We start from the raw sequence: 13,299 nt of genomic DNA, 5'->3' as shown, positions 1-13,299 counted from the left end.
ATCTGCAGCTAGACTTATGGGTCTTCCCTTGTATATTAAGGACTTCTGTCTTGTTGCTTTTAAGATGTTTTCTTTTTCACTATATTTTGCAAATTTAATTACAATATGTCTTGGTGTTGGCCTGCTTTTGATGATTTTGATAGGAGTTCTCTGTGCCTCCTGGATCTGGATGTCTGTTTCTTTCTGCAGATTAAGGAAACTTTCAGCTATTATTTCTTCAAATAAATTTTCTGCCCCCTTTTCTCTCTCTTTTTTTCTGTGACTCCTATAATATGAATGTTATTACATTTGATGAAACCATTGAGTTCCCTAAGTCTATTCTCATATTACATTAATTCTTCTTTCTCTCTTTTGTTCAGTTTCATTATTTTCCATTATTTCGTCTGCTGGGTCACTGATTCATTCCCTTGCTTCTTCCAGCCTGCTGTTGATTGCATCAAGTTTGTTTCCAATCTCATTTATTTCATTATTGATCTCTGACTGATTCTTTTTTAACTCTTTTATCTCTGTGATAAGGGTCTCACTGATGTCTTGCATTCTTTTCTGAAGCCCAGTGAGCATCCTTAAGAATGTTGCTTTAAATTCTCCATCAGGCCTGTTACTTATATCTGTTTCACTTAGATCTATGGCTGTGGTCTTATCTTGTTCCTTCATTTGGGATAAGTTTCTCTGTCTTGGCATTTTGTCTTAGTGTCTGCCTTCTTCTTTGTGTTAGAAAAGCCAGTTATGTCTCCTGCTCCTGAAATTGATGTCCTTCTGAGGAAGAGGTTTTCTAGTGCCCAGAGCCTGGCACTTCAGGGAGTGTCTCTCATATGTGCTGTGTGCACTCTGTGGTGATATTTTGGCTGTGGTATCCTTCAGGTCAGTCATCTACTTAGGCTCTCCTTGCCTGCTGTGGGCAGTGTTTGGTACCTGGCCTGAATGTGGTGAGTTTTTACTCAGTGGGATCTGGTCTACTTGTGAAATGAGACTTGACACCAACTCTACCAGGACTGAGGCCCTGCAGGTCTAGTGTGAGCAGGGGTTTAGGCAGGTCTTCTGGAGGAGGGGCCCACTGTGCTGGTACTGAGGTATGCTTGACTTAGAAGGGCAGTCCCACCAAAGCACAGGCAGGTCAGGTTGGTATAAGCAAGTTAGGCAGCCAGTGTCCCCACTGAACTGCTTACTACAGGTGGCTCTCTTTTTATGCTGGGGTGGGGGTGGGAAATGTTGCCATCCAGCTCCTTTCTTCTCAGAAAGGCCTCTGTGAAAGCTGCCTCTCAGTGACGTGCTCTGAGAGGAGTGTATAATCTCTCCACTGTATGCCTGAGGCATACTTCAGATCTTTGTTTCCATACCATCTGCCCCCAGGTTGTTTGCCTGCCTTCTCTCCAAGAGCAGAGCAGTGCTCTCAGGGCTCTATCTCAGCCAGACTTGCTGTCCTTTAAAACCAGGCTTTAAACCCTGCTGGTTGCAAGGTCTAACTAAATTCAGCCCTTCTCATTGGCCAAGCCAATAGCTTTGGGAAAACATTCTCCATGTGGGTTTCCCTGTGTGCTCCTCTCTCTCTCACCCTTCTCCATGACCATGGCTCTCCACTCCACAGCACCCAGAATCTGTTTTTCCCTTAAACCACATCTCCACACTTCCTACTTTCTTTGATGTGGCCTCTTGTCTCCCTTTCGTTGTGAAATTTGTTCTGTCAGTCTTCAGGTCAATTTCTAAGATGTTTAGGATGATTTGATAGTACTCTAGTTGTGTTCATGGGAATTGAGGAATCTAGGGTCCTCCTACTCTGCTGCTATGTTCCCCTCCTCTCTTGCCACTGTTTTCTGTTTTGTTTTGTTTCCTGCCCATTGTAATTCTAGCAACCATCCCCTGGTGAGGTTGGAGATGTAATTCACATTGACCTCTCCACCTCCTTGCTCTGCTGTCTTTGTTTTCACTCTCTCTCTTTTGTCCCCTCCTTTTGTCCCCACTTTTTTTTCTTTTTCCATGTTACAATTAAGCAATGAGTGGGTTCAGGGTCAGAATTAAGGCAAGTTGTCTCGCGAAACCATTCTGGTTACTTTAAAACTTTGCAGTATTAAGTGCTGTTGATTGTTCCTTGCTTTATTTCTTTGTTTTGTTTTCTTATTTGTAGAAAGAAATGACTAAGGACATATGTACTAGGTTGGCTTGGGAAGTGGAATTTTTAACAGAAAGGTCCATTAATACTGTGATAATTCCAGTTAATAGTAATGAAAGATGACTAAAACTGCACTGATTAATATTTTTAACTTGTTCTCACCCCCAGTATATGCATGCCATTACTTTAATAAAGCATTCAAAAAGTACATGATATTTTTATTTATTTATTTATTTATTTATTTATATTTCTAAGGCCTCTCCACAATTTCTATTTTGGGCGACACAGGAAATGCCACATACATACATACAAACAACAGTAAATATGTAGTCATGCTTCAGGAAATTGAATCTTCAGTTATCTTCTTCCACATTAGTCTTTTTTTTAAACGTATGCAAGATGTTTTGTACAGTGAGTGACCCTCTTATCTCTGTAAGCAATATATTACTCATAAGCACTTACTTAGAAGGTAAAGGTAGGAGCTAGTGTCCTAACATATCTCTAAAATACTTTACTCTTATACTAGAGATATGGCACTCATATACCTCGATTTTATATGACCATCTTTAAAATATTCTGCCTTGCTGTCAGGACATGTGTTACTGTGTTTTTATTTGAGAAGTATATTCACCATATATTTTGTGCCCAGTTCTTCAATTAAGCACAGATGGAGCAAGTAGGCAGAAATAAAGGCCTGTCTCTTGCCACTGACCCTAGAACTGTACCCTTTTCCACTTTCATTATTCCCCAAAGGAGCAAGTGGCAGACTGGCATAATCACTAACAATTCTTTTGCAGCATTTGCCTACCTAACATGGCATCACAAAGGGTCTTCCAACCCTGGTGCCCAAACATTCATTTTGATGCTAGAAGTTCTATTATCCCACTAGAATTTTGGTCATGTTGCTTAAGGCCCTGTCCCTATGTAAACATTCAAATACATTTTAAGTTTTGTCACTGCCATATAGTGTAGTGTAGACTGAATGAGTTAGCCTTGTCTTGCAAGTTTTGATTTTGATGAAAAGGGTATGAATAACTTGAAGACTCTATGGAGAGAAGCTGGACTCAGCACTGAAAGTAAGCAATACAGGAGAAAAGGGAGGCAGAAATAGAGAACAACTATTATTGTTATTAATTCACTCAAGTAGCACTTATTGCCAGTGCCAAGGACTTGTACATCTATCCACAAATGAACAGGTGCTAATGGATGGCAGTAACTGATTCTTTATATTCTTTTGGTTTGTTATTTTGATATTATTCATTGTAATAGATTAGCTAGTTCCAGGAAAATTATCTTTATTTTTGTCAAGTTCCATTTTAGTTTAAAATTTATTTGAATTATAAATTGAAATGTTGTTATTATGATATATCAAAAAGATAAAATAATTTGAACACTAACATTTATATATGATCATTATATACATTTTCTTAAGTTGTCTATCTTATTTTTTCACTCTTACAGCAAAGAGGACTTTGAGTCTACAGATGAGGTAAGTGCAAAAATAGTTGAAAATCAAATATAGTTGATAACAAAGCAGATTCTGATATTTTCACTAATGTTATTGTTTTAGTTTGGTACCTATATTAGACCGGAAACAGAGATTAGTGAAAGACATGATGATTATTTTGCCTTTAAAATGATAGAACTATTTATATATTTGTAATGGCTATAAAAAGTAATAATCATTGGGGAGCCTGGGTGGCTCAGTTGGTTGAGCTTCGAACTCTTGATTTCAGCTCAGGTCATTATCTTAGGGTTGTGGAATCGAGAGCCACGTTGGGCTCCATGCTCAGTGTGGCATCTGCTTGAGGTTCTTTCTCTCCCTCTCCCTCTGCCCCCCCCCACTGTCTTTCTCTTGCATGCCCTTTAAAATAAATAAACAGATATTTAAAATAATAATAATAAAAGTAATAATTATTCATGCAAAAATGTTTTATCAGCTGTCATTTATGATTTAATTTGTCTTTGCTTATCAAAACATTTAAAATTTCATTGACCAAATACTCTTTGCTTTAGAAAATTGAAACCTACATTAACTAAATAAATAGCAAATTTAGTTTTAGTGCATTTTGAAACCTTATATGACCCATGCCAAATAGACAGCAACTTAAAGTACATTTTTTCAAGTATTAATTCTATTATATATGCACATTTTGTTAATAACTTTTAATGGAATAAGTCATCAAATAGGGAAAACTGATTTCAATGTAATAAAAAAGCACAGTGGCCTTTTTGTGTTATTTTTTTATTTCCAATGCATTGATATACTGTATTCATTACAATAATTCAGAAAGCCCTAGATTGCCATTAAGAAGTATTGACTTCAATTCAGCTTCTCAGTTAAAATTAGTTGAAGCTTCTCACCAAAGGAGAGGTCAGTGGGATGATAGATAAAATAGATAAAGAGGCTTAAGAGTACACTTAATTTGATAAGCACTGAGAAATGTATACAGTTTTTGAATCATATTGTACACCTGAAACTAATATAACTGCATGTTAATTACACTTGAATAAAAAGAAAGAAGACAATGATGCTTGGTGAGCTAGGCATGGGATTTGGGGAGATAAGTGTCTGAAGTACCTTAGCTTCAGTACTTTCCTCTCTGTTTATTTTTTTTAAGATGTATTTCTTTACTTGAGAGAAAGAGTGTGTGTGTGAGTAGGGGTAGTGGCAGAGGGAGAGGGAAAGAGAGAATCTTAAGCAGGTCAGACACTTAACTGGCTGAGCCATCCAGGAGCCCAGCTCTCTGTGTTTTTGTAAGGATATCATTCTTCTATGGTTTGGGGGAGGGGTACTGAAGTCAGGGGTACTGGATGGTATTGTAATGAACTTGTCTTGCAACAACCATAGAGAAAGGTCACTCCCTGTGGAAGAGGGCAAGATATGCTCTGAGGAAGTAGATTCTTGGTCATTCATCCAAGGAGGAGGGTCTTGGGCAGGTGGAGAGGGAGACCCTGCCTCTATTAGAATCTCCCTCTTTTGGATCTAGACCTCACAAAGGAAACTGCATAGATATGAGCTTCAGAATGAGGGCAATAAGATGATGTGGAAGACTGAATAATGGCCTCCCAAAGATGTCCACATCGTAATCCCTGAAACCTTTGAATATGTTACTTTAACATGGCAAAAGGGACTTTGCAAATGTGACTAACTTAAGGATCTTAAAGTAAGGAGATTATCTTGGATTATGTGGGTGGATCCAATGTAATCACTAAGGGTCCTTAAAAGAGGGAGGCAGGAGTTCAGAGTTAGATCTGACAAGAGAAGCCAAGGTTGGAGTGATGAGGCCACCAGCCAAGGAATTCATGCAGCCTGTAGAAACAAAAAAGCAATGAAATAGATTCTCCCCTAGAGCCCACCAAAAGAATGCAGTCCTGCTGATACATTAATTTTAGCCCCCTGACTTCCAATCGCTAGATCTATGAGATAATAAATTTGTATTTCTTCAAGCCAAAAAAAATTAGTTAAAGCTTCTTAATGTTGTTGTGGCAACACCTTAATTTTTCAGAAGTTATCATAGCTCAATATAAATCCTCAATAAGCCCTTAATTTTATTTCCCCAAATTTTCATTATTTAAAAAAATCAAGCTTTAAAATGTCATATTAACCACCCAAAAACCTTCCAGTATTTGAAAGATACACTGAAATAACATGTTTAATGGGATTTGAGAACCATCTCCTTTCTTAAATTGCTGTTTTAAAAAAAAGTAAAAATGGAACATCTGGTTGGTTGCACAAAGCTGTTCCTTAAAATGCCTGGGATTCAAGGTTCTTTCCATAGTGTATATGGTATAATCAATTTTTTAAGAGTAAGAACTGATAAGACTAGAAATGAAGTTGGTAGCAACTAATGCCCAGAAAATGAAATAACCTTTTGATGTTCCTAAAAATATGCTCTGCTGCACAGAAGTCTGTGAACTACTGACCTTAAGATTATAATACTAATATGCATCTGTTAAATGGATAAGCTTCTCTTTTCTTACAGTCAGAAGACATTGAATCCTTGATTCCTAAAGGATTGTCAGAGTTTACAAAACAGCAAATTCGCTATATTCTGCAGGTGAGGTGGGGTCAAGAGTGGGTGTGAGATCAACAATGACAAACCACTAGCCAAGGATGCTTCCCTTAATTAAGAACAGAAAGTAAAGTAAAAATCCTGTTTCAGGAGAGTTGATTATACTTTGATTAAACAAGTCTTGCATTATAGTTTGTTCAGACTTTCACTTATATTGAATAACTAGCATTCAGGTAAGCATTCTAAAAATACTCTTCCCTGCTCTGGAATGGCCTTATTCTTTCCTCACTGCTATAGCACAACTTGACTCTAATTTATACCTTTGCCCTCATCTTCTCTATTTTTCATTCTACCCCCCCACCTCACCCCTTGTGGTAAGAGATGGGAGAGGCCAATGTCTTGCTTTTTCTGATTTGTAGAATGATAGAGACTACTGGAACAGTAAATTCCCCTACAATGAAGGGAGGACAGAAGAAGATAGATGTTAAGGGAATATGGCTAAAGAGTACATCTTTATGCAAGAAAGGATTGAAAAGATAATCTAGCTTTGTTTAAGTGAGGCCAATTTCTAAATTATTGGTCTTAAACCTTTGTTGGTCATCCAAATATTGGACCTGATGTCATTTTTGTGAAATTTAAATAAAATACTTTTAGTGGCACACTGTGTATTATAAAAAGACAGTGGTGTGGGGAAAACTTAAGCTTTGCAGAATCTGAATCTTGGAGACATCCTTGATATTATCTCTGGTGGTGGGATGTCTACTGAAAGTGCATTCGAAACTTTTTTCTTTGAAAAACTCTTTCAGAGGATTTTGCACCAAAGTTCATGAGAAACACTGGTATATAGTTTTCTTGTATTCTCTTTGGTTTTGGTATTAGGAGAATACTAGCTTCATAACATGAATTGGGAAGTGTTTCTTCTTCGCTATTTTCTAGAAAAGACTGTATAGACTTGGTATTAATCCTTCTTTAAACATTTGGTAAAATCCTTTAGTAAAAATATCTGGGCCTAGAGATTTGTCTTTTTGGGAGTTTAAAAAAATTCCAAATTCAACTCCTTAATAGTTATAGGTTTATTCAAATGATTTGTTTCATATTGGGTGAGTTGTGGTAACTTGTATTTTTCAAGGAAGTAATCTATTTCATTTAAATTATCAAATTTATACTGTATAGTTGTTCAGAGTATTCCCTTATTATCTTTTTTATGTCTGCAGGGTCTGTATTACTATCCCCTATTTAATTCTTAGTACTAGTCATTTGTGTCTACTTGATTCTTTGTCAGCATTGCTGGAGACTTCTCAATTTTATCATTTTTTTTTTCAAAGAACAAGACTTCAGTTTTATTGATCTTCTCTATTATTTTCCTGTTTACACTTCCACTAATTTTTGCCCTTGTCTGTATTATTTCCTTCCTTTGCTTGCTTTTGATATGTTGTTCTCTTCTTTGTCTGGTTTCTTGATATAGAAAGTTAGAGTATAGGTTTGAGACATTTTCTATTTTCTAATGTAAGCATTTAAGCTATAAATATCCTCTCAGCAGGCTTTGGCTATGCCCCCAAATTATGATATGATTTTCATTTTCTTTCAGTTCTCTGTACTTTTTAGCTCCCTTTAGACTTATGCTTTTACCTGTGGATTATTTAGAAGTATATTATTTAGTTTCAGAGCGTTTAGAGATTTTCCTGTTGTCTTTCTAGTACTGATACATAGTTTGATTCCACTGTGGAAAGAGAATATACTTCATATTAGATCAATTTTTTTGAAATGGTTAAGTTTTGTTTTATGGTCAAGATAATGGTCTATATTGGTGTATCTTCCATGGGTACATGAAAGGATTAGATACTTTGGTTGATGGGGTTGTTGAGTTCTTTTATATTCTTGTTCATTTTCTGCCAAGTAGTTCTTATCAGTTGCTGGGAGAGGCATATACAAATCAGTTATAACAGTGGACTTGTCGTTTTTTCCTTTCAGTTCTATCAGTTTTTGCATTTCTATACATTTTATAGCTCTATTGTTTGGTGCATTAAAGTTTAGATTGCTGAGTCTTCTTGGTGGATTGACCCTTCTATCATTATATAATGGTTCCTCTTTGTCCTTGGTAATTTTCTTTGCTTTAAAGACATTTTTATCTAGGGGCGCCTGGGTGGTTCAGTCGTTAAGCGTCTGCCTTCAGCTCAGGTCATGATCCCAGGGTCCTGGGGTCGAGCCCAGCATCGGGCTTCCTGCTCTGTGGGAAGTCTGTTTCTCCCTCTCCTGTTCCCCCTGCTTGTGTTCCTGCTCTCACTGTGTCTATCTCTGTCAAATACATTAAGTAAAATCTTTTAAAAAAGTCATTTTTTTAAAGATTTTATTTATTTATTTGAGAGAGAGGGAATGAGAGACAGAGAGCACGAGAGGGAAGAGGGTCAGAGGGAGAAGCAGACTCCCCGCTGAGCAGGGAGCCCGATCTGGGACTCGATCCCGGGACTTGAGGATCATGACCTGAGCTGAAGGCAGTCGCTTAACCAACTGAGCCACCCAGGTGCCCTAAAAAAAGTCATTTTTATCTAATAACAATATAACACTCTTGCTTTCTTTTATTAATGTTTGCTTGGTATATCTTTTTTCCCCAACATTTTACTTTTAATATATAATATATATAATATATGTATATATATATATTATTAACATATAACGTATTATTTGTTTCAGGGGTACAGGTCTGTGATTCATCAGTCTTACACAATTCACAGTGCTCACCATAGCACATATCCTCTCCAATGTCCATCACCCAGCCACCCCATCCTCCCAGCCCCCTCCACTCTAGCAACTTTATTTGTTTACTGAGATTAAGAGTCTCTTATGGTTTGTCTCCCTCTCTGATTTCATTTTGTTTCATTTTTCCCTCCCTTCCCCTATGATCCTCTGTCTTGTTTCTCAAATTCCACATATCAGTGATATCTTATGATAATTGTCTTTCTCTATTGACTTATTTTGCTTAGCGTAATGCCATCTAGTTCCATCCACATCATTGCAAATGGCAAAATTTCATTTTTTGATGGCTGCATAATATTCCATTGTATATATGTACCACATCTTCTTTATCCATTCATCTGTTGATGGACATCTAGGCTCTTTCCATAGTTTGGCTATTGTGGACATTACTGCTATAAACATTGGGGTGCACATGCCCCTTTGGATCACTACATTTGTATCTTTGGGGTAAATACCCAGTAGTGCAATTGCTGGGTTATAGGGTAGCTCTATTTTCAACTTTTTGAGGAATCTTCATACTGTTTTCCAGAGTGGCTACTGCATTCCCACCAACAGTATAGGAGGGTTCCCCTTTCTCTACGTCCTCGCCAACATCTCTCCTTTCCTGACTGGTTAATTTTAGCTATTCTGACTGGTGTGAAGGGATATCTCATTGAGGTTTTGATTTGTATTTCCCTGAGGCCGAGAGACGTTGAACACTTTTTCATGTGTTGATTGGCCATTTGTATGTCTCCTTGGCAGAAGTGTCTGTTCATGTCTTCTGCCCATTTTGTGATTGGATTATTTGTCCTTTGGGTGTTGAGTTTGATAAGTTCTTTATAGATTTTGGATACTAGCCCTATATCTGATAAGACATTTGCAAATATCTTCTCCCATTCTGTAGGTTGTCTTTTGGTTTTGTTGACTGTTTCCTTTGCTGTGCAAAAGCTTTTTATCTTGATGAAGTCCAATGGTTCATTTTTACCCTTGCTTCCCTTGACTTTGGCAATGGTCTATCCAACAATAAGATCTAACAATTTTCAATATCTATGCCCCTAACATGGGAGCAGCCAATTAATAACAAAATCAAAGAAACACATGGACAATAATACAATAATAATAGTAGGGGAATTTAACAGCCCCCTCACTGAAATGGACAGATCATTTAAGCAAAAGATCAACAAGGAAATAAAGGCTTTAAATGACACACTGACCAGATGGACTTCACAGATATATTCAGAACATTCTATCCCAAAGCAGCAGATTAAACATTCTTCTCTAGTGTACTTGGAACATTCTCCAGAATAGATCACAACCTAGGTCACAAATCAGGTCTCAACTGGTACCAAAAAATTAGGATCATTCCCTGCATATTTTCAGACCCCAATGCTTTGAAAGTAGAACTCAATCACAAGAAGAAAGTTGGAAAGAACTCAAATACATGGAGGCTGAATAGCATCCTACTAAAGAATGAATGGGTCAACCAGAAAATTAAAGAAGAGTTTAAAAAACTCATGGAAACAAATGAAAATGATAACACAACTGTTCAAAATCTTTGGGATGCAGCAAAGGCAATCCTAATAGGAAAGTATATAACAATACAAGCCTTTCTCAAGAGACAAAAAAAGTCTCAAATACACAACCTAACCCTACACCTAAAAGAGCTGGAGAAAGAACAGCAAATAAGGCCTAAACCCAGCAGGAGAAGAGAAATAATAAGGATCAGAGCAGAAATCAATGAAATAGAAACCAAAAGAACAGTAGAACAGATCAACGAAACTAGGAGCTTGTTCTTTGAAAGAATTAATAAGACTGATAAACCCCTGGCCAGACTTATCAAAAAGAAAAGAGAAAAGACCCCAATTAATAAAATTATGAATGAAAGAGGAGAGATCACGACTAACACCAAGGAAATAGAAACAATTATTAGAAATTATTACCAGTAACTATATGCCAGTAAATTAGACAATCTGGAAGAAATGGATGCATTCCTAGAGAAGTATAAACTACCAAAACTGAACCAGGAACAAATAGAAAACCTAAAACCTGAACAGACCCATAACCAGTAAGGAAATTGAAGCAGTAATCAAACATCTCACAACATACAAAAGCCCAGGGCCAGACGGCTTCCCAGGGGAATTCTACCAAACATTTAAAGAACAATTAATACTTATTCTTCTGAAAGTGTTCAAAAAAATAGAAATGGAAGGAAAACTTCCAAACTCATTTTATGAGGCCACCATTACTTTGATCCCAAAACCAGACAAAGACCCCATCAAAAAGGAGAACTACACACCAATATCCCTGATGAACATGGATGCAAAAATTCTCACCAAAATACTAGCCAATAGGATCCAACAGTACATTAAGAGGATTATTCACCACGACCAAGTAGGATTAATTCCTGGGCTTCAAGGTGGTTCAACATCTGCAAATCAATGTGATACACTACATTAATAAAAGAAAGAACAAGAACCATATGATATTCTCAATGGATGCAGTAAAAACTTTTGACAAAGTACAGAATCCTTTCTTGATTAAAACTCTTCAGAGTGTAGGGATAGAGGGTACATACCTCAATATCATAAAAGCCATCTGTGAAAAACCCACAGCGAATGTTATTCTCAATGGGGAAAAACTGAGAGTTTTTCCCCTAAGGTCAGGAACACGGCAGGGTTGTCCACTATCACCACTGCTATTCAACATAGTACTAGAAGTCCTAGCCTCAGCAATCAGAAAACAAAAAGAAATAAAAGTCATCCGAATCAGCAAAGAAGTCAAACTCTCACTCTTTGCAGATGATAGGATACTTTATGTGGAAAAACCCAAAAGACTGCACCCCAAAACTGCTAGAACTCACACAGGAATTCAGTAACGTGGCAGGATATAAAATCAATGCACAGAAATCAGTTGCATTTCTATACACCAAAGCAGAAGAAAGAGAAATTAAGGAGTCAATCCCATTTACAATTGCACCCCCAAACCTAGGAATAAATCTAACCAAAGAAGCAAAAGATCTGTACTCAGTAGACTGTAGAATACTCGTGAAAGAAATTGAGGAAGACACAAAGAAATGGAAAAATGTTCCATGCTTATGGATTAGAAGAACAATATTGTGAAAATGTCTATGCTACTTAGAGCAATCTACACATTTAATGCAATCCCCATCAAAATACCATCGAATTTTTTCAAAGAAATGGAACAAATAATCCTAAAATTTGTATGGAACCAGAAAAGACCCCGAATAGCCAGAGGAATATTGAAAAAGAAAAGCAAAGCTGGTGGCATCACAATTCCAGACTTCAAGCTCTATTACAAAGCTGTAATCATAAAGACAAGATGGTGCTGGCACAAAAACAGACACACGGACCAATGGAAGAGAATAGTGAGCCCAGAAATGGACCCTCAACTCTATGGTCAACTAATCTTTGACAAAGCAGGAGAGAATGTCCATGGTAAAAAGACAGTCTCTTTAACAAATAGTGTTGGGAAAATTGGACAGCCATATGCAGAAGAATGAAACTGGACCATTTCCTTACACCACACATAAAAATAGACTCAGAATGGATGAAAGCCCTAGATGTGAGAGAGGAATCCATCAAAATCCTTGAGGAGAACACAGGCAGGAACCTCTTCAACCTCAGCTGCAGCAACTTCTTCCTAGAAACATTATTTTCATTATATATTTTTTAAATTTTCATTATATTTGAAGTTAGCTTCTTATAGAAAACATGTAGTTGGATCAAGTTTTTTTTTCTTACTCTGCAAATCTCTGGGGTTTTTGTTGTTGTTGTTGTTTTTTGACAGAGACACAGCGAGAGAGGGAACACAAGCAGGGGGAGTGGGAGAGGGAGAAACCGGCTTCCTGCTGAGCAAGGAGCACAATATATGGCTCGATCCCAGGACCCTGGGATCATGACCTGAGCCGAAGCCAGACGCTTAACGACTGGGCCACCCAGGTGCCCCACAAATCTTTGTTTTTAATTGGTGCATTTAGACCAAGTAGTAATTATTGATATATAGGGCTAGCTAAAAATAGCTAGGCTATTTTGTTTGTTTGTTTTCTGTTCTCTTTTTTGTTTCCTGTGGATTAGTTGAAAATGTTTTGAGAATTGCACTTTTATTTACCTTTGGTACTTTTGAGTGTATCTGTTAGTATAGCCTTTTTAGTGGTTGTTCTAAGAATTACATTATATATCCATAATTTATCTCAGTGTATTGGTGTCAACATTTTGTCAGTTTCAGTGAAATGTAGAAAATTTTGCTTCCTTTATCACTCTTTACTCTCACATCTATAACGTAATTGTCTTAAATATTTCCTCTTTGTGTATTGAGATCCACTGTTATAATTTTTTTGCTTCAGGAAAAACCTACCCTGTTTTTGCATATTATTAGTTATGATGCTATTTCTTCTTGATGCTCCAAATTCCCTCCTTTATAATT

At 37.0% G+C, this 13,299-nt stretch overlaps 1 protein-coding gene across 4 annotated transcripts in view; it reads left to right on the top strand.

Moving 5' to 3' along the window:
• POF1B (POF1B actin binding protein) overlaps positions 1-13,299 on the top strand; it is a 104,892-nt gene that overhangs the window by 64,867 nt on the left and 26,726 nt on the right. For 3 of the 4 annotated variants that reach the window (XM_073880880.1, XM_025848654.2, XM_025849381.2), the window contains 2 exons: positions 3,569-3,596; positions 6,094-6,168. In XM_073880880.1, the coding sequence (XP_073736981.1) occupies positions 3,569-3,596; positions 6,094-6,168 (103 nt within the window). The remainder of the gene's footprint in view (positions 1-3,568; positions 3,597-6,093; positions 6,169-13,299) is intronic. The other variant, XM_073880881.1, reaches the window with a different exon arrangement.

The sequence above is a fragment of the Callorhinus ursinus genome, unplaced genomic scaffold (genome assembly GCF_003265705.2).
Source record: "Callorhinus ursinus isolate GAN/ISIS: 27379988/994484 unplaced genomic scaffold, GSC_fseal_2.0 scaffold40, whole genome shotgun sequence".
Classification (NCBI taxonomy): Eukaryota; Metazoa; Chordata; class Mammalia; order Carnivora; family Otariidae; genus Callorhinus; species Callorhinus ursinus.
This window is presented reverse-complemented; position numbering and strand designations above follow the sequence as displayed.